Source organism: Numida meleagris, chromosome 2 (genome assembly GCF_002078875.1).
Source record: "Numida meleagris isolate 19003 breed g44 Domestic line chromosome 2, NumMel1.0, whole genome shotgun sequence".
Classification (NCBI taxonomy): domain Eukaryota; kingdom Metazoa; phylum Chordata; class Aves; order Galliformes; family Numididae; genus Numida; species Numida meleagris.
This window is the reverse complement of record NC_034410.1, coordinates 44,744,071-44,766,205: the sequence shown is the minus strand read 5'-3', so window position 1 is coordinate 44,766,205 and position 22,135 is coordinate 44,744,071. Positions and strand designations below refer to the sequence as shown.

The 22,135-nt window shown below is 36.2% G+C and overlaps 1 protein-coding gene across 14 annotated transcripts in view; it reads left to right on the top strand.

Annotated features, from left to right (window-relative positions):
- Positions 1-22,135, top strand: part of CLASP2 (cytoplasmic linker associated protein 2) — a 142,163-nt gene that overhangs the window by 114,784 nt on the left and 5,244 nt on the right. For 8 of the 14 annotated variants that reach the window (XM_021386636.1, XM_021386633.1, XM_021386630.1 and 5 more), the window contains 11 exons: positions 952-1,115; positions 2,082-2,160; positions 2,310-2,360; positions 6,530-6,673; positions 11,762-11,905; positions 12,323-12,429; positions 13,106-13,259; positions 13,909-14,131; positions 18,558-18,751; positions 19,529-19,657; positions 21,358-21,564. In XM_021386636.1, coding sequence (XP_021242311.1) covers positions 952-1,115; positions 2,082-2,160; positions 2,310-2,360; positions 6,530-6,673; positions 11,762-11,905; positions 12,323-12,429; positions 13,106-13,259; positions 13,909-14,131; positions 18,558-18,751; positions 19,529-19,657; positions 21,358-21,564 — 1,596 coding nt within the window. The remainder of the gene's footprint in view (positions 1-951; positions 1,116-2,081; positions 2,161-2,309; positions 2,361-6,529; positions 6,674-11,761; positions 11,906-12,322; positions 12,430-13,105; positions 13,260-13,908; positions 14,132-18,557; positions 18,752-19,528; positions 19,658-21,357; positions 21,565-22,135) is intronic. The other 6 variants (XM_021386640.1, XM_021386639.1, XM_021386638.1 and 3 more) reach the window with 2 other exon arrangements.

Genomic DNA, 22,135 nt, shown 5'->3' with positions numbered 1-22,135 from the left:
CCAGCTATTTTCTGGAACAAGAGTGCAAGTCAGATGTGAAGGCAGCATTTTCAGCCCAAACACCTGTTTTTGTTATCAGAGAAATGGGAAACCCATGAACTACACTGATTTATAGCATACACATCACTGTAAGCCTATGAAAAACATAAAATCAGTGAGAGATGCTAAAAAAACTGTTCAGATGAAGTTGTCTATTTATTATGCCATTCTTCCTGATCGGAGTGGTAAAGTTACTATAAGTACATTAATATAAATCACTTTTTAAAACTGAATACTGTATTTTCAGCGTTATTTGTTTAAAAGAACACAATGGATAATATCTTTTGGAATACTGAAGTACTTGAACAACTGTCAGTCTGAAACATATTGTGGCTTTTTTCCCTGCCCTGGGGAACAATTTTGTGTTTGGATATCTGCAGTAGCAGAAGAGCCTTGTTCTGTTTCAGAAATGTGTTATGTAAGGAGTTGGCCAGCTTTCATGGTCTTGCAGTACTTAGTAGTGCAGATATTTGCAATGAAGATTCTGCTAAAGCACTGTAGCAGCTTTTTTTGCCTTAAAGAGAAGGTATTTTTGTAGTCATTGAGGAGTGTGTATAATCCACTTTATGATAAAGCTTGAAATGGAAAAAAAAAAAGTTTTACTTTAAAAAAAAATGAGATTGCGCCAGCCATCACAGTAAGCATTTCTTTTCTTGACAATACTGCATGGAATACCTAGTTTTCAAACTTCTACAGAAGTCGGCTAATGCTTCCACTGTACTCTTGTATCAAAATCCAATGAAAAAGCAAGACAGGTTCTTTTTATTTTTTTCCTGCTTGGCTGCAAAACACTGCCTATCTCTGCCTCTGAATCCCTTACTGCCGCTTCTTTGTTTGTAAGTTCAGCATATGTCAGTGTCATTTCCTCTTTTTCCCCATCCTACCCTCTTTCCTTCTTCTTATACCTTTTAGGTGTTCAGTATGTTTTTGGAGACACTGGTGGACTTCATCCAGGTCCATAAAGAAGATCTGCAGGACTGGCTATTTGTACTGCTGACCCAGCTATTGAAGAAAATGGGCGCTGATTTGCTTGGGTCTGTACAAGCAAAAGTTCAGAAGGCACTTGATGTCACAAGGTAATGAGTTCTGGGAAAACAAGCACACACACAAAAAAACAACAACATAATAGACTGTCGCCTCATGCTGTTTCCAAGGTAAAGTTTTGTCTGTATGTACGTGCAAATACATGCAATAAGATTCTTGGAAAAATACAGACCTAACAACGGATCGTGAACAACCTTACTGCTTAAGTGTTCTGGTTTTCTAAATGTTTGAAAAGTTTTGATTCCTTACTGCTGAACAATTAATATGATTCTTCTTGTCCAGTTTCAAAAGGTGAATTTGAGCCATGTATATTATTGTTTTGTTATTTTTTTTTTCATTTTGATATCAAAATATTGTCACAGTATTGACTCTTAGAATGTCGCCAGGCTCTTAAGGAGTTCGAAAGCAAATCCATTATTGCCATATCCTTCCTCCACTCTCCCCATACAATTTTACGTGATTTTGGGGGGGATCAGCCTGCCAGCTTTATTCCCAAATGAAAGCTAGGTTTTAAAGTAGAATTGAAAAAGCTCTGGGATCTTCTTCTCATTCTCCATTCTCTGAAGAGTGGGACAGGCTAAACATTTTTAGCTGCAACAGAGGCCTAGAGGGTTATACTGGTGTGGAATGGTGAAGAGCAGAGGCGGGTAGAATGGACAGGATGGTTCAGAGAAACATGTAGGAGGAATGTTGTGTATGCTTTTAACAGTTGAAGTGCATAATAATTGTGGGATTTTTAGAATTGCATGCATCAGAATACTACAGTATGATTCGTTACTGGTTGCATTATATGTATTCTAGTTTTAACTACTTCAGAACAGTAACTCCTTAAATTTTGTACCTTATGTGCTAGGTGAATGTTTCTGAAAGTCAGAATGTCAACAAAATTGGTAGACGTTTTTACTTTTAGAAACAGTAAGGCTAATGTTTTGCCTCCCAACGGGTATTGACATAACATTTTGTGTAGCTAATAACATTTGATTTGATTTATTTTACAGGGAATCATTTCCAAATGATCTTCAGTTCAGTATTTTAATGAGATTTACTGTTGACCAGACCCAAACACCTAGTTTGAAGGTAAGAATTTTCAGACTTACATGGTAAACAGAATCATAATTCATAGACATTTGATTGTCTTACTTACCTTTGGATTGTTATTTTTGTTTTCTTTTGTTTTACAAAAAAAAAAAATTCAATTAGTGGATTTTGTTTTTGTAAACTTTCAGACAGTCAAGCCAGCACTACAGGACCAGCTTCGCTCTTTTTGGAGCTCAAAGGTTTTTGTCTGAATTATTGTCTTTATTCTTAACCCTATGTCAAACTCTTACAGTGTTTCCAACACTTCTTATTTGAATGCATTCGTATGCTGCTACTAACCTTTGCGAGAGAATTTAAGCATGCAGATGTTCAATTTTAAACATTACACTACTATGAAAATGTTTGCTGCAAGTGAGATCTAATAAAACCACGGTACAGTAAAAATGAGCAACAAAAATGTGGCCGCCTAACATCAAGCTCGTTATGCAAACTCACTCTATCAAGTCTTCTAATTTTATGTTTGTGATTTCCCAATACTGTTTTCCTAGTTCATATATAAGTTTTCCTGTGATTAGCCTGTTAGGTCTTGAATTCATTTAAAATATTTTAATATTGTTGCATTAAAAACAAGCTCCCTTCACAGTACCCTTACTTTTCTGAAAACCGTGTGTAGCTTTATATGTACACACATTTTTACATATTAAAAATCTCTACCCATAGACTTGAAAATTGGAGGGGCGGAGAGGGATGACACCTGAATCCTGTAGTACATTTAGATTTACAAATTATTTTAGGATAAATGCATCAAATCTGAAGAAGATTTACTAGTGAGATAAATGGGGAAATAACAAGCATATAGCTGGCATTTCCTGCTCTATCCTGCACGAAATATTATTATGCCATTTGATACTGCACAAGAGTATGTTTTTTTCCAAATCGTGTTGAACCTAAAGTCACATGAATATGCCTTTTTTTTGTCTACAATACAGTAAAACTTACATTTTTAAGCTTTTGAGGACAGTTGATACGTTGACCACTGTTGCTTCGTAGAGCTGTGTTAAAAAGGGACTGCTGTCATTTATTGAAGACAGCAAATGAGGTAGTAAAAATCAGTTTGTTGTTTAAATAAATCCTTGGAACAGATTGGACTTGGTTTTGTTTCACTTGGTTTTCCTCACCAGAAAGGTGAATTTGGTGATTGAGCTGGTTTTTTTGAGACAGCTAATTATCAAACTTAAAGAGAAGGTGAGCTTTTTCGGAAAAAAAATGGTACCTGTCCCCCATCTTCCTTCTTTGGTAGCTAATTACAACTTCAGATCAAAGCAATAAAGTTACTGAGCTTAAATTGCAAAATTATTTGTTTAATTGAATATTTTGCTGAAATTCGGTCCTCACTGCACCCAGATATCTGAGATTAACTGAAAATGCTAAGGGACTACGCCATTTCTTGAGATCTTCAGTTTTTGTTTTTACTCTGAAAAAGAGAGAGTTTTGGTTCAGGATGTGATAAAATCAGAAATCTGCTTCCATTGAAGGATTCCTTCCTGCAGATGATGCTTCCTTCTTGTTTTCATGTGGAAGTGCTACCAGTAGTGATCCTTTGGTTTAAACTGTCGTTGTCATCGTTTAACATTTACACACACCTAAGCCTTGGAAAATAAATTCAAGCTTTTAGGGTGACTGCAAGAGGTGGATTAGGATAGCTGACCAAACAGAGAGATGATGTTACTCTACTGACATAATGCGTGGAGGATGCAGCACGGTGCGTTGCGTCCTGTCTTACTCATTTGCATTAAATAAACATGTAGCTGTGGTGAACTGCTGAAATACAGTTTACAGGTATCAGATGCATGTATCTGTTTTGATCAAATTTATGCGTGGGCATAGTAGTCACATGTAATAGGATATAACGTATTAAGCTTATTTTTGCAGGTGCAGAACATATGTTTTCTTATGGATAAGTGTTGTCCTGAAAAATACTTCAAAGCATCACTTTCATTTTTCTCAGCTTGAATACGGGATGGCTCACACGCAGGGAGGAACTGTTATAAGCATTCTGGCCAAAGCTCATTAGAAATTTCTGAACCATTCTTTCCTTCGGAAATATGGATGTCTTGAAATGAAAGGTTTTTTGCTACAGTTGATTTTTTTCCCCTCTAAATTCACATTAAATCTTTTGGATTAAAAAAATAAAAAGGCAAAAACACAGCACATTCACAGAGATAAGAGAGCCCTTTAAAAGTCAATCGTTATGGTTACTGTAGTCATGTGGTTAAATCAAAATAGAGGCCGTATCGAGTAATGCAGGTATTAGGACAGACACCAGGGATGTGGCGTTCTGAAAAACGCTGGGATTGCATTTGATCTGAGTAAGGCAGAGTTGAGTCTCTTGCGTCCTAGGAGAGCACTGTAAGAGATGGAAACTTGTCTATTTTAAGTAAAGTATTCTCTACATTCCTCTCCACTTTTTTCTTTTTCCTATTAGGTGGAATATTTCTGTGACTTATCTTTATGGAGAAAATGAGACTCAGTAAATTGTTTCTCAGGGCAAGAAAACAGTTTGCCTTTTGACGCTGACTGTGTAGCATCCTTGCAGTATTTCCTGAATCTTTGGAGATGAGTTGCACAGAATATTTTGGTGCCAAAATTTATCTGTGAAAGATGTTGATGGAAATGCTTTGGTTTCGTTTATCTAGCTTTTGTGAATAATGGTGCTGCTTGGAGCTTGCTTTATATTTCAGCTTGCTTACTGCAACTGTGCTATTCTTAAGGTGTATGTCTGTGTTTTATACTGTATAGGAAAAATATTTGCTGTCTCAGAGCTCATAGTCCAGCAAGATGCAATAAATACAGCCTACAGAGTCCAAATAAGATCATGGCAGTATTATTAAACAGCTTCAGAGACAGTGGTTTGAGATTAATAGCAAATAGTAATTTTAAGAATTCCTGCAACTGCTTTAATTGCAGTTAAAAATCGTTTCTGTCAGGTCTTGTAGAGATAAAATGGATCGTTAAAAGAGTACTATGTTAGACCTTTTGTTTCTGATCTCAGCTATACTCTCACTTGTTTGTAGTAGTGACAAAAATGCATCATAAATAGATTTGCTGCTCTTTCAGAGTTTACTTCAGGGTGTTTTATATCAGTAATATTTGTGTCTCATAGGGATTTTTGTGTTTTCCCTCCCTTTGAAAGAATCTTGCCAGTAGTGTTTTCATACCGAGTATGCTGGTATTGATCTGCCAAAGATGAAAACCTCTAGCTGTTGCTTGTTGTGTAACCTTTTAAAAGTCCAACTTTAACAGCTGCTGTGAAAATGAAGTATTCATTAGTAATGTGAGTGTATCAATTGCCAGGAATGTGTATGTCATTTAGTGTTGTATAAAATTTCAACAGCGTGGAGATTTTGATGACCAATTGAAGTTGCTAAATAGCTTTATTCAGAACGCTGCAAGCCATATATAATTGAAAATACACCTAGAGCTTTCTTTCTGCTTATGAGGGGCATTTGTTTCTCCTTCCTGATAGCGGCTTTTATTTCCACTGAGCCAGAAGTACTTAAGTTTAAAAGATTGCGTAAATGAATGTCAACCACTTTTCTTTTTGATGGGTTGAGTGACAGTTATCTCTGGAGCAGCAGGAACTGAGGAGAGAATGTTTAAGGGAGTTACAGGCATAACAGCCCTTCTACTAAAGCTGTGCAGTGATGCAGTTTTGAAGAAACTAAACAGAAGTTGCTGTCGGGATATTTAAAACTGTAATTCTGCATTAGGGGAGTCAGTAAATTCAGAAAAAGATGCCTGAGCAGTTGAAAGCCTAGAACACCTTTTCTGTCCTGCTGGTAAACTCATGTCTATCTTCTTAATATCTTCAAAGGAAAAATGTTTATGTGTCTAAGTCTTTTGTAGAAATTTCATTCCATGCCTTCTAATTTTTAGTCAGAAAATTCATACAGCTTATCCCCAGCGACACTGACTGCTGAGCACTAGTTTTCATAAAAGGGTGCTGAGTATTAACTACATCATATTCTAACTTAATCTGATTATTGGTTTATCAGATTATGTCTGTTTTTTGTTTTAGCATTTGAAAGAAGTTCTCAGTAGTTTTGAATATGCGCAAATGTTTTGAGTACTTTTGTTTTCTTTTGTTTGTTAAATGACCCTTTATCTTTTAGCTGCTACCAGTGAAATCTGAAATTTCTATTAATAGAATTTCTGTAGAACTTCCTTCTTGAAATAATATACCTCTCTGCAAACTAATTTGCTGTTTGAAGTTTTATACCAATGCTGAAAAGACATTTTGGTTTATTAAAAAAATAAATATTTTAGAGAATGTGCACTGTAATCTGTAAGCACTCTTGTTCTTGTAGCACAGTTTTTATTGTCCACCTAACTCTATTTCTCTTTACAGGTAAAAGTTGCAATTCTTAAATATATAGAGACTCTCGCACAGCAGATGGATCCAGGAGATTTTGTAAATTCAAGTGAAACTAGGTTAGCAGTGTCTCGAATCATCACCTGGACCACAGAACCTAAAAGCTCAGATGTTAGGAAGGTACGTTTGTTAATGTGCACTTACAGTATGTTCCAAGTGTCTTGGGCAGATTAAAAAAGCTATTGATAATTCATGCCTAAACAGAAAGAAGTTTATTTTTTTACAAAAAAAAAAAATTCTTTCATGGAGAAAAGATGCTTTTATGTCCTTCTCAATAAATACTAGTAAGAATTGTGTCTAAAATATCAAAATTGCCACAGTAAAACTGTGCCAGAAATTGCATGTTTGAGAACATTTCAGTAAAAAAATTTAAAATCTTGAAACTCCACATTAAGGCTGTATTTCACATCTGTTAATACGTGGAGATCATATTTCATAGAACAGGGATTAACTTTTGTTTCAAGCACTCTCTGGTACCAAGATATTTTCAGTAGATATTTTCTGTACAGTTTCAATATTACTTCCAAAGCCATCTATAACAGTAATAGCACTTTCACAGAAGGAATGGTGACTATTTTAGTGAGCTCACTTCAACCTTGGTTGGATTTATTCTTGTGTTGAGCCTTTGATGTTTTCAAATGAGGTAGTATAAAAGAATTGTTCTTGTAATGCTGCAGTTCCAGTGCAAAAATCCCCTGTCCACATAACTCTTGTGAAGCAAAATTAATATTTATGGGCAAATATTAATTAAATATAACAAATATAACAAGGATAAAAAATAACCATGGGAATTGTGCTGATGCCTTCAGAAAAGGGTTCTAGATAATTCTTGAAATTAGAGAGCAATTTTTAATTTTCTTTGCATATAGATGGAATAGATTTATTTTTTGTTGTTCTCACTGTCAGCATCCATCCTGTCTTAGCTGCCTTTATCAGTATGTTAACACTTCTTGAATGTTAAATGAAAGTATTTTGTTTATTGCTCATTAAGCAGAAGCATGTTTGACGTAGACAGCAAATTCTTCTGTTCATTTTTCCCTGTTCATTTCTACAGTCAAAGTCAAAACAATTTATTTGTTTAGGTTTCCTTAGCTAGATTCAATTCAGCTTAAGTAACTTCATTGTTTCTGGAATCAATATCAAAACTTTCTCCCTTCAGGAGGGATGCTTTCTGGGAGTGAATGGATAGAAAAAGGTGGAGAGCTGTCTCACAATGCGTAATGCAAAAGAACAATAAAAATAGCTTTTACCACTTCATGATATCTTGAATGTTTATAATAATTCATCATAGGAAAATTTATAATGGAGATAACATTTTTGACTTCCACTTCTAATACAACTTTCAGTATGAGAAGGTGGTAACAGATTATATCCTATGGACTTTTCTTGCCTAGTTACCATCTTGTAGTGACATGCATAAGGCCATAAAACAGAAAGGGAATTGAAGCAGCACTATCTTCTAAATCAGTAAAGTTTTAGTACTGAGACACGTGGCGAGCTGTCTTATCTGATGGTTCCTATCTCTAATAACCATTTTGATGTCAATAAGTAACTGAATCATGGAAAGAATTGGCTTTGAGTTTTATCATCTGGAACACTTTAATTACATGAAGCTTTCTCAGTTTCTTTCCATAACAGACTTGTTAGGGGTTACTAACTCCCAAAAGCCTTCAATGTCTTGAAATAAGATTTTACCAATACATAGTCAAAAATAGTCCAAAAAAAAAAAAAAAAAGGTTATTCTGATCCTTAATAATGTTTCTTTCTGTTAACAGACTTGAAGATGCTACCACAGATATTTTCATCTTTTTTAACTTCTTTTTAAAGATGATAGTAACCTTAAGATTTTTTATGCTTTCTTTAAATTAAGGCTTTTTTTTTTACCAGCTATATTTCTGTGCACATTATACTTTTCTGTAAAAACATTTCAAGTAGATTAAAAATCCTTTTTTTTTAAATTAGTGTTAAGATGGGCACAATTACTGTAGTTTAGTGGCATGGGACTTCTTTCTGGAGTGTAAAATTCTAAGTTCCTCTACAATTAAAACTCTTCTGAGAAGAATTAGAATCTCAGAGTTAATCTCAGAGTTCTTCTCAGAACAATACAAAACATACTTCTCATACTCCTTTTAATATGTGATCTGAGTGACTGAGCATGAAAATCTCAAGAGAGCAAGCTTATACTTGAAGGGGAAAAAAAAAGCCAAATACTCTAAAATGCCTTCATTCTTTTTTTTTTTCCTTTTTCTTTCTTTCTCTCTCTCTCTCTCTCTCTCTCTCTTTTTTTTTTTTAATAAGGAAGAAGGAAAATAGATGGTTCCTTAATGAAACCCTTCTGTGAATCGATTTCCATTTTGATACTTCAGGTCAAGCTTCTGGGCAAACCTGATGGTATCATTTTCTTTCCTGATATGACTGTGGACTGTCAATTTTGTTATTCTGTTGGCAGCTTAAATAGACATGGTGTTAGGTAGTGAAGGTGTGGATAACAGGACAGAAAAATGGAAGTGGTACTTTCTAAACCTTTGTTCAGTTGCAGGATTTGTTCTGGTTTAGTATGTATCAATTTATGTTAAAAGACTGACTAAAAGAAATAGTGAGGGAAAAATGGAGCACTGAAGACAGGTCGTAGAGGGCATTCAGGCTGTTCACTTGAAGGGAAGACTGTTCAGGGAGTCAGGAATAGAAGTTCAAGAAAACAGCTGATCACGAGCGTGCAAAGACAGTTTGTGGCATTCTAACATGCTAGTATTTTCATCATTAAATTTAATACTAAGATGTGTGCTGGTATGTGTGCTCCTAGCTTGGCTTTCCACTTCTAATTAAAAAGTGCTACAGTTCATTGCTCTCGAAGCAAAAGGAGGGAAATAAATGTCTAAAAGAATTTTCTAAACTACTTGCTTGAAGTATTTTGGTGCTGAACCAAGCTGCCTGTCATTCTGGCTAGCATGAGGCACTGGTTCTCTCCAGTGCGTGGCAGACCTTGACGGTGAGTCACTTCTATTGAAACTAGATCAAGTTGGTTAATCTCAGAATCAGAGTTTCATACTATGAAGAATGTGTTTAAAACTTAATAATCACTAGACTTTCATTGCATGTGATAAGTTAGTTGCAGTGTTGACAGTTTTGTTAGCCTGTCCAGTGAATATTCATCAAACTAAGTCATGCAGTCAACATTTGTTTAGCAGAGGGAACTCAACTGGTATCCCATCATTCTGTATCATCCTGTAGTGCTTTGTCAGCAAGCAGCTGTGATTTTCTTGGCTGAGGTAAATAAATAAAATACATGTATAAAAACATGCTCTAGGATGAGGGTGGTATTAAATATGAAATGCTAAAACTGGGGGTGTGGAAGATGTAATCCAGTACACCACAAACTCCAGTATTTAAGTTTCTGTCTTTCAAATGTGTAGCCAACATAACAAGAAGGTAGCTCTGAAGATAATGTCTCCTGTTTTATTATGTTGGCCCACCGTGTTAGAGGGAGGATGTTGGTGGTATGGAAGTGGAGGTTGAACCTTCCCACCAATATCCCGTTACATTTTGTTGCTGTGCAACAGATGGCAGCAGAGGGGCAGTCTGAACAAATGGTGTCTGATATGGAAGTACATCTGAAGCAAAGGTGTGGAATTAAATTCTTGCATGCGGAAAAAAAAATGCACCCATTGACATTCATCAACACTTGCTGAACATTTCTGGAGACCAACCAGTGGTTGTGGGCAAAGTGAGGCAGTGGGTGCTGTGTTTCCGCAGTGGTGACAGCAGTGTGAAAGACAAATCATGTTCTGGATGGCCACACACAGCTGTCATACCACAAAATGAAGAACATCTTGATCAGTTCATCTGTGTGAAATGGCAGATTACAACCAGGTATCTGTGTATGGAGCTAAGTATTGGCTCCAATGTGTTGGAAATGACAGTGAGTGCGTTGAAATATCACGGCATTTGAGCCAGCTGGGTCTCACAGATGTTCACACAGGAACAGAAGGAACACGGTATACAATTTTGTTGGGACCTGCTGAACCAATGCAGAGCTGAAAGTGAAAATTTCCTGGATCACTCCATGAACGGTGAAGAGACATGGTGTCACCACTACAATCCAGAGTCAAAATGGCAGTCTGTGGCGTGGTGACGTGAATTTCCTATAAAATAAAAAGTTCAAGACACAACCCTCAGTGGGTAAAAAGATATACACAATCTTTTGGGATAGGAAAGGGGCGATCCCTCTGGATTTCCTGGAACCCAGGCAAACCATCAGCTCTGACTGCTACATCTTGACACTGAGTAAACTGAAGGCTTGAACTTCCAGAGTCAGTCCAGAGAAAACAATCTTTCTCTTGCAACACAATAACACCAGGCTTCATACCAGTTTGAAGACCGTGGAGCACATTGCTAATCTTGGCTGGACTGTCCTGCCATACACACAGGATACTCTGGATTTGGTGCCTTCTGACTTCCATGTGTCTGGGATGATGAAAAATGGACTGCATGGACAACATTTTTCTGGCAACAATGTTGTCATAGCAGCTGTGAAACAGTTGGTCACCTCCACTGGTTTGGGTTTTTTTTGAGTGTGGCATGTGGGCTCTTGTTCACCACTGATGAAAATGCATAGCTACTGGTGGTGTCTGTGTTGAAAAACAGTGTTCTGTAGCTGAGAATTTGTTCTATTAAATAGTGTTATTGTGCTCTTTGTATTAGTTGAAATTTCCACGGAAATAAATAGGAGCCATTGCTTTTGGAGCGACCTGCATCATCATGACACTTGGAAGCTAGTCTGTTGGTATCACATGTATTACCACTTGTGGAATTCAGGAGAAGGAATTACAAACTTGTTCCTATTTGATGTGCTCACTTTCTCCTTTTTAAAATTTGTTCAACTTGCCAAACCCTGTAGAAGCCATTTTGATACTTCCTTCACTCTTTTTAGTAAACAGAGTTCTGGGGAGGGGGGCTGAGGATCATCTGTCTGAAAGACTGCTTGTTAGGATGATTCTGAAAGGTGTAAGCCCATTGTTGTGTGCTTGAATTTATGAATATCTGAACTTCTGTCTTAGCAGTTCATTGGTTTATATCTGCAAACATCTTTATTCAAGCTCGTTTAATACTTATATCACCTTTTGTGACTGCTTGTCATTGTAGCAGCTCTTGTTGATAAAATTACTACAGAAACTCAAATTAGTGATTTTAATCTGTATTTTCTTCTAGGCTGCACAGTCAGTACTGATTTCCCTTTTTGAACTAAATACTCCCGAGTTTACAATGCTGCTGGGTGCTTTACCAAAAACATTTCAGGATGGAGCAACAAAGCTTCTTCATAATCATCTCCGAAATACAGGCAACAGTGGTCAGGTATCTACACCTTCCGTATTATTCTGTCTGAGTTTACTGGTGTTTGGAACATAAGTCCATTTCAGTAGAATTGTGTGAGAGTGAGAAAATTAGTGGGGGCCACCCAAGTCCTCCATAGAAGTCTTTGTAGCAGAGATCATTCTTTATGGAATGCCTTTTATTTTCCTCCAATGATAATACTTGTTCAGTGTATGTTGCTTCCAAATAAAGTGACTTACTAAGTTTGAATGTATTTGTTAAGAACAGTTTATGTTAATTATTTCTGTGTTACATTTTTGAAATTATTGTCATTGGTTAGAGAATCCAATAAATTAAATAGCATCTCTTTAAATGTTTCTGGGTTCTAGCAAATAAAAACAATAATCAAGTAAAGCCAGAGTCTTGCTGTAGTATCTCTTTTCATCTCTCCTCTACCAGGGTTCAATGGGAAGTCCTTTGACAAGGCCTACTCCGCGCTCCCCAGCAAGCTGGTCAAGTCCTCTCACTTCCCCAACCAATACATCGCAGAACACTTTGTCACCAAGGTAATCCTGACCAGTGTTGCTGTGGTTCTCCATCTAAGGCTTCATTAAACATGTTCTCCAAAATAGTAAACCCGGCTGTGAACAGATGGAGTGCATTTTGCACAAAGTCACAGGTGCTGGAGAATAATCTCCCTTCCTCCACAGAATGACAGAATAGTGAAGTGCTCCACCTCCCTGAATGGTCTGACAGGTGCCATGTGTGCACCTCAGAGTGCAAGTGGCATAGTAAGAGATGGAAGAGAAACCTTCATCCCCAGCAAATGTTAAAATAGCTTAAGTCATCCAGCCAGAATTAATGTGGGGGAGATAAAAAAAAAAAAAGTGCATAAATATTCTTATCTTCTTTGTTGGCAGCAGTGTTGTCAGTGAAGCGGATTTTGTAACTTGGCTTTTTAGCAGTCATTCAGTACATTCAATACTGATTAGTCCCTCTTATTATATATCAAATTTTTCTTAAGACAGGGAGAATGGTGTAAAATTCTCGTGTAAGAGTAAAACATCAGAAGTTGTACTTGAGGCGGATGCTGCTCTATAGTGCAGCCTTCTCCTTGTCTAGCTACTTGCAGTGCTTAATTTTATTACTGTTTCCTGAGTGTCTGTACTTCCATGTTGATGTTATTTAAAAATATGGGATCAGAAAATAAATCTGACTTTATTTGTATGTCCTTCTCCACAGTGCATTTGACTATGATACAGAAAATATGAATTCTGAAGATATTTACAGTTCTCTTCGTGGAGTCACTGAAGCCATTCAGAATTTCAGTTTCCGTAGTCAAGAAGATATGAATGAACCTGTGAAACGGGATTCAAAAAAAGATGATATTGATTCAGTGAGTAAACTTGGTACATCTTGGTATTGGCAAGTCAAGCCAATACCTGACTTAATATTACAGATAAAACATCTTTTTAAGTAAGTTTATCAGTTCTGATTTCTGCAATGGGACATCTCTGCTAACTTCAGATCTTAAAAAACTAACTAAATAAAGCAGTTCCTAACATTTGAAATGCATTTTGGAAATGTAAATTTTACGTGGTATTAGCTATTTATTTGTTTTAAACATTAGTAATTTTAAAAATTTTATCTCACAGAACAAGGAGTTCGATTTTTGAGAGATCTGTACACTGATTTTTTTTTTTGTTTTTTTGAAGGCTTATTTAATTCCATGCAAAACCCAGAGGTTTTTCAGTGGTGCATACGCTATTTTAAACTTCTGTTTCTGTGGAACTTCAACTTTCAAATCTGCTGAACTTGCCCAAAGTGTGTATGCCTAAACATGAATTGTCCAAACACTTTTTTTTTTTTTAAAGTTCAGGGTACTGTAGCAAAGTCTTCTAATCTAAAGGCCAGCTCAGTGTCTCTTCAGGAACACTTAGGAAACATTTGAATCTTAAAAGTTTTTGCTACTTGCATGAGTGTGTAAAGTAGATATTTGAAAAGTGTGTGTTACGTATGCATCTGTGGTATTTCTTTTCCTGCAGATCGGCAGTGCTTCTGGAATAGTAGACCTACGAGCAGGAAGTGGTGTGAGTGATACAGGCCGAACAGCTCTTGATAACAAAACATCACTACTCAACACAATGCCTCCTCACTCTTCACCACGCTCACGAGATTATAACCCATACAATTATTCTGATAGTTCATTTAATAAATCAGCTTTGAAGGAAGCCATGTTTGATGATGATGCAGAGCAATTTCCTGATGGTAAGCTTCAGATTGCATTCTGTGCTAGAAGGGAGATGGTGAGATTTTTCACCTTTTAGTTCAGTTTCTGAATTTACCTTTAGCAGTAGTTGTATCACCAGTGCCATTTCCTTGAGAGGTTTTACATAATGTATTTCAAACAAGTTTATTTATCAGTAATCCTTCTGTGTGACACTGTTGGATTGCTTGATGTTCATATACATTGGGGGTGAGCAGGAAGTAAGGTAATTACTGAACTATATTATATTCTTCTGGTATCATGTTCCATAGCAGGACTGTCAATATAAGTTTACTTACCACATTACTCTATGGTTGAGAGTTAAAGAAAAACATTTACAACAAGTAAAACTGGATTAAACCAGTTTGGGAATTAGGTGAAAGATTAAATATTTTGTTAGTAAAATATTTGTATGTGAAACATGACGTTGGTATTTTATATTGACTAAACAGTCTTTTGCAAGGGGAAAAAAAATGCTTTTACCCAGAAAGGGATTATTTTAGCTCATTTAAAGGTAGGAACTCGGGCTGTGGTTTCGTAGGCTTTTTTTCTGGGAAATTTCTTTCACACAGTCACATGCACTCTGTTCTTCCAGCAAAATGTGTTGTCAGACTTATTATTTTATTCAGCAATCTTTTTATTCATTTTCTTTGGAGCTATTGGTGTATAGCAGCAGTTGTTCAGAAGAGGCGTATCTTGTCTTTTTTGAATATGAGCGTATACCAAAATATAGTTTGATGCAATATATATATATATCTATATATCAATATATATATAGTCTGGGTGGTTTTTTTTCTTCCAAGGTTTGGTTCTCAGTGTCACTGTGGTAGTCTCATCTCATTTGTGTGTAAAATCTGTATTTTTCAACTTGCCTTGTGTTTATTTGCTGCTAACTGCTAGTGTCTACTGAAAATCTTGAATTTTTCTTCCTCATGTCAAAGTCAGCTTGGATTTTTAAATTCTTAGAAAACCTTCTGTGAACAGCTCTTAATTGTGCATACAGTCTGTGGTATTTGCTCTCTCAGACTCCACTTACTATTGAGGTTAAAATACGGTAATTACTGACAGAGATAAAGAACCTACGGTGTAGTTCCATTTGAGGATTTTCAGATATCCTTTCATAAGAGTACGTGTTGAATTAACAGAAGAGTGGCAAGGGCTTTTTCTTTTTTTTACTTTTTTTTTTTTTTTAACTTTTTTTTTTCTTTCATGTACTTTAACAATCTGTGCACTACCAGCGGGGCCTGGTTTCATAAAAGCTTTGGCTGGAGCAAAGCATCCCCATTCAGTAGTCGTTTGTCATTACTGGATATAGTAGTGCAGTATATAATTAAGGTATACTCTTTAATGAATCATAACAAAGTACTTGCCTTCATTTGGATGTGCACCCTTCGTTTTCTGTAGCATTCAATTATTTGTGGATTACTTCTAGAATTGCATCTGAGATGTGCTTGAAGAAGTTGTCGTGAATAAGATATATTTGGCAAAAAAACTGCATGGAAATTTTCATGTAGGAGTTGCACCCTTCTACAAACCATTTCCCTTCTGTTGAACATAGCATTTTAATTTTCAGAAAATCCATGGAATTGCTGCCTCCTATAATGCAGTCTTGTTTACCAGACTCCCATGTATCCCCTCAACTGTTACTGGGAGAAGACATGGATACACGGGGTTTGATGGGAGAATCTTGGCTGCTCATTTAGTCCAGCCAGCAGCACTGAGGCACAAACATGTATTCTGCAGACTGGCTGATACTTGAAAATGTCCCATGTAGGAGTGTACCTCAGTGGGCGTTTGAGCATTTTGTTGCTCTTACAGTAAAAAGTTTTCATAGGAACAGTGTAAATCTTCAGAGCAGTAGCACTTGTTTTTCCAAAGAAGGTGCACTTTATCAGAAGAGTAGGAAACCAAGACCAAGTCACTTTTCCTTAGGAAGCAGTATGCAGTCTCTGTTTGGAACCCAGTTTTCCTTTGCAAAGAAGTTTGTTTCTTTCATCTTGCTTCCATAGATTGTGCTGTGCAAATGTCTGCTTCTTTAACTAGTACTTTGTATATGGGCTTACGAATTCACTTGTCTTGCCTTAAACTTACCCTTATTAATTTTCATCTTTTTTTTCTTTCAGACCATTCCTCATTTATCAAGTTAATTATCATCTCTCTTTCTCTAGAGTGTTCTAATTGTTTTTAAAGTGAAATCATTTGTAGATTTTAAAAGTAGTCTCCATATTCCATGAAAAACATTAACAAAAGCATCAAACAGAACCAGGCCCTACACAGGCCTGAGCAGGGACATCACTGGTATCCTCCAAGATAATAGAAAGAGATAATAGAAAGCCATTTGTAATCCAGTCATTTTGCAAGTGCTTCATCCAGGCTTTGCCCCTGCCTTGTTGACTTGCTTGGGCGTGTTTTGAGCAGTAGGAAAAACTTTATTGTATTCAGAACATGTTTTCATTTCCTTTTTCATGCCAGCACTACATATCCTGTCAAAATGATATTATTTGATTGGTTTGAGAAGAGCTGTTCTTTATCAAATATTTATATATATATATAATATTATTTTATATGTATCTCTTACATATTTTAATTCATTCAAATGAAGCACTTGCATTTGCTCCTCCTTGTTTGTGTTTTTGTTTTCAGGGGAAAAAAAATTGCAAGTAGACACTTCTCCTTTCTTATCTGGAGAATGTTTGGGAATTAACCACCAGGGCTAAGTCATATTCAGGAATGGAAAAGACACACTGTGAAGGAACGCACCCCTTTTCTTGTCCTTGTGATTCTCAGGAATTCCAGCTATTTCCTCAGCTAATAGAGCTTCTTTCCTCCCCTTAGTCTTGGGGGCATGGCTGTGCTATTTCCACAATGCAGTCTTTATTCAAACTGATACAGGTTGTTTTACTAATTATACGTCAATATGAATTCCTCAAATTAAGATTTACTGTAGTTGTAAATCTGAAAATTTGGTAGAACAAGCGTAATAGTCCTGATAATAAAAGTAATGATCTTGCTTCCATAAAATGGGTCATCCATTCTGTTCATCTGTACTAATTAATAACTCGTATAATGCAACTGCAGAATGCAATTTCAGCCAGTCCCTTAAGCAAACGTAATGGTCCATGTTTAATGCATGCATTATTATAGAGGCAGTTAAAGAGGGTGTTTGTATTCTTGATCATTTATGCAAAACAATGCAAGTAGAAATGTTGTATAAAATAAGTCTAGTCTCTTTTTTTTAAAGATGCTTGATACATGGTATTCAGCTTTGACTTGTGTCTTTGTACTGATACTTTGTACAGCATTTATAAGTTAGAATACTGAATACAACAATATAGGTTGTTGAAGGGCTGCAGATTCTCAGTATATGAGAAATATATGTATATTATATATATACTCATAAAATAAAATAATATAATGAATATATTTAATGAAATACATACTCAGTATATGGGAAAGGTGCAGTTGTAGGAAAGCTTGATTTTTAATGCTGTTCTTTACCCTTTAAAGAAAACTTTCAGCCTGTGCCCAGGGGAAGAAAAAAAAAAAGTTTTTTAATTTATCCCAAGGTCTCATTGCAAAGGTAGAAGCTAGATGCTTTTCTTTCTTAAAAGCTAAATTGGTCTTGATGATGGAGTAAAGTCAGTAGCTTGATATTTAATTTAGATTAGGCCAGAGTCAGGGATTTTTTTTGACTTTGCAGATCTCCATGTTTGCAGTCCACTGTTTCCAAATAAGAGTTGTTACTGATACTTTTCTCTGTCATCATGGAATTCTCTGTAATCAGAACCGAAATCTAGTGCTATCTTGTAGTGACTGTTACTGGGATAGCAGGCATTCCCTGGAATCTCTGTGAAGCTGACAGCCTCACAGCCATTTGTTTGTATTTCCACTATTTTACATCAAGCACTGCTCTTGTGCATTTTTTTTTTCTGTTTCCATTAACAGCCTAGCCATTGCTGTGGAGTCATGGCTTACAGAAGTCTAAACAATACAGTAATACTAAAGGTGAAAATATGAATTTCTCTTCTTCAGTGGATGGGTCATATGCAAAAAGCAGCCCTTTGTGAATCAGATTTAAAAGGATACAGGGAACTTGCCACTTTGCGTGTTACAGGAATAATAAGCTCCTGCAGTAAACCAGCTTACAGGTTGCTGGATTCTCTTTTTTTTGTGGGTGTTTTTTGTTGTTTGGATGTCTGGCTGTGGTATCGTTGTTTTACTGTGATTGTAAGCTTGTTCAGGAGTATTGTCTGCATTGAAAATGAAGTAATAAAACTGCAATTCTGGCAAACGGACTTGGAGGAAAACAGAAAAAAAAATGGTAGAAAGCAGTTAGCTGTCCTAGAAGATACTTTTCAGTTCTGCATCAGGCACTAATATTTACTTCCAAGTTTCAAAGTTCTGTTTGTGTACATTCCTTTTTGATAGAGCCTCCCATGGATCATTCTGATCTAGTTGCAGAGTTACTAAAAGAGTTATCAAACCATAACGAGAGAGTTGAGGAAAGAAAGGCTGCCCTCTATGAGCTCATGAAGTTAACTCAAGAAGAGTCTTTTGGTGTTTGGGATGAGCACTTCAAAACAATACTGCTTTTGCTGCTTGAAACACTTGGAGACAAAGAGGTAAACTTAGATTAATCTAGTTAAAAATGTTAACAAAGCACATGGTTTGCTTTCAGTGTCTTTGAAAGTTGTATGGGTTGTAGGAAAGGCACAAATTCCAGCTAATCTTGAAAAGCAAAAAGTTGTGGAAATGCAAGAGAGTCATGTGAACCCTAAATGCCTTCATGGTGAAAAGGTCGTCTTCTCAAGTATCCTTAGTTTTTTTTATTCCTGTGTTATTGATTAAATTAAACTGGGATTCAGAGCTCATCTGTTAATAGCCCTTGGTAAACTCTAGAATATCAAAACATCATGTATGGAAAGCTTTCAAAAATGTATGTTTCTGAAATGAATAGTGCTCATAGTGAAGAGCCTGAGTTCTGTGTAAATGTTCCCTATAAGGACCATATTATTTAAATTGCTGAGGTTCAAAGTGGCACTAATAACTGCTTCTTATTTGATGATAATAATAATGTCTGTTTTCAAGGATAATGTATTTGTGTGATGCTAAAATTTTTAGCAGCACTTTGAAAAAGTAAAATTGTATGCAGCTTAGCATAGATAGTTCCAATTAGCAGCGTGTTTATGATACACCTCTGGAATTATTTTGAGAAGAGTGAACAACTGATGAATTTTTTTAGCTGTATTTATTTCCATATTAATTTCATATTGTATATATGGATAGAAAATAATTGGTATTTTACCATTATCAAAAACTTTATGAACTGTTGAATTAATACTTAAGCATTTGTCTGTTCAATGATACATAACTCATTTGTTTTAATATTAAATCTTTAGCATGCAATTAGAGCTTTGGCCTTGAAAGTTCTAAGAGAAATCCTAAGAAATCAGCCAGCGAGGTTTAAGAATTACGCAGAGCTCACAATAATGAAGACATTAGAAGCACATAAGGATCCTCATAAGGAGGTTAGTAATCAATTATTCTGCTTATTTGAGGTTGTGATAAAATATTACAAAATGCAGCAGCTTTATTTTGTCCAGAAATTGTTTGAGAAATCAGTCAGATTTTACCAGTGAAGTAATTTGTGTAATAATGAAGCATTCTGCTGTTACTAGTTAACACAGGTATGCAAAAACAAAAATGAACGGCAGTTTTGTAAGCTCTGAAATGCTTAATATCAGCCCTAATAACAGTTGCCTTGGGTGCTGCCCAAGAGGACATAAAACCATAACCAAGGAAGTGCCAGCACAGCTCTACAAAGAATAACTGAAGGGAGTTTTTTGTTATACATCATCGTAAGCCCAGGTATTTAATACAACCCTTTGGATTTCTATACGGATGGTAGTTGAGAGATAGGACCGAACGTGGCAAGGAAGTTATAATCCCTTCCCATTTTTAACCAGCTCTGGTTAAACCATCCTGGTTCACCATTCAAGAGCATGGCTTTGAGTGCTTTTAGGAGAGAAGGCACTGGAAGATACCACAGGAAAGAGTTGGTTGTGGCTGAGAATACTGAGGAGATTGAGGAACAAAAGGATGTGTAATCTTGCTCAGAAATGCTTATGATATGTGCAAAGCATCAAAGGATGATGTATTTTGATATAAGAAACACAAATACAGAAACCACCCAAACACTAAACAGTTCACGTCAGTATCACTGATGTTATGAAAATAAGATGTCTAATGACATGAATAAATTTCCTCCCTGCCTTCCCTACACCCCCACATTCCCTGTGGTAGGACTTTTTCTGTGTATGGGACTTAGTGTGGAGTTCCAAGTTTACAAATTTGACTGCAGTTCTTTCCATACCAGTGATCTTTGTCACTCATCTGATACTCGTCTCTGTTTTCCCTGCACCCTCTTAATTCCATGCACTGCATTTATTTTTTTCTTTCTTTCCATTTTTCCCTCTATATTACTATTCCATTTCTCTTTTTCATGCATGTGAGAGAGTAAACAAGGATGAAGAGAATGGCTTCTGGAGTTTTTTTGTACATAATCTAGCAGCTTGTCTTGTTAGCTGCCAGATACCATAGATGCAGAAGTATGAAGAGATGAATTTTCCCTCTTATGTCTGTGTTGGATCCTGAGCTTCTGCACCTTTTGACTAATTGCTTTACTGTATTCTTCAGGCTTCAAGAACTCTTAAATGAGATTTTTTAAAAATCAAAGATGTGGGAAGCCTCTAGAAGTAGCAATCTATGCATGTCATTAAACAGTTTTTGAGATGAACGTGGAAGCTTATCGATGACCAGAGACAGTAATGAATGATAACACAGGAAATTGTAGATTTTCCAAGAGTGGAGACAATTTCAGTATATAGCTGCATAATATTGTATTTATGTTCTGCATAACATTGCAGACTAGAGAGATTTCAGATCTGATTCAACAGTTACTGTCAGGTTTGGAAGGTATTGTAAGGCAGGTGTGGAAGACAACAATACGCATCTTGCAGAGAGCATATAGTTCAGTCACACAGTATTGGGAAGAGCCTTGTTTTTAGTACAGTAGTCTAGCAGCTGCAAAATTGCACACATTTAAAAATCCTTTAATTTACATATTTTTACAATACTGTGGAGTTGTTAAGAAATTTTGATGCTCAAGACCAGTACTGGTACTGATACTCCTTATAAATCATTTTTCCTTGTCTTATTCTTTCAATAGGTGGTGAGATCTGCTGAAGAAGCTGCTTCTATGCTGGCCACTTCCATTAGCCCAGATCAGTGCATCAAAGTCCTTTGTCCAATTATCCAGACTGCAGATTACCCCATTAATCTGGCTGCAATCAAAATGCAGACAAAAGTCATAGAGAGAGTATCTAAAGAAACTCTTACCCAGCTTTTACCGGAAATTGTGCCAGGTTTAATACAGGTAAAAACAAAGCAGCAAAACCCTCTTTCTTTGTACGAATTACAAAGATTTTTTCCAAATATTACCACTTGGCTCTCATGAAGGATTTTTATTGGTCTTACAGTTGATGGCTACTTTGACCCAAAATAACTCAGAAAGTGGGAGCACTGTTTTCATTGTCACCTACCTAAACCTGTAACTGTGGTTAGGCCTCAAGATCTGGCTATGATACAAAGTATTGGTGGTAGTTAAGTTTAATAGACTCTTTCAGTTACATATAGTATCTTTTCCAAGTTGTGACCGTTTGCTTTGAAATGATCCATGTTGAATGTGTGTATTATTATGGGGTTTTATCACTTGAGGCTTGGGGGAAGCAAGAGGAAAGAAGCAGTTGATTGGGGAAAGTTAATAAAATGTCCATCTTTAAAAATAATCTCCCACCTTATAAAGAGTCAAAATACATTAATTTGCATATGCTGAATAAAGACTTTCCAGAATTTGACAGCTGCATTCTGCAGATTTCTGACTTTAATGCGTGTGGTCAAGTCAGGCATCTGCAAGAAGGTAGGAGGCAGAACCTTCTGAGAAAGCA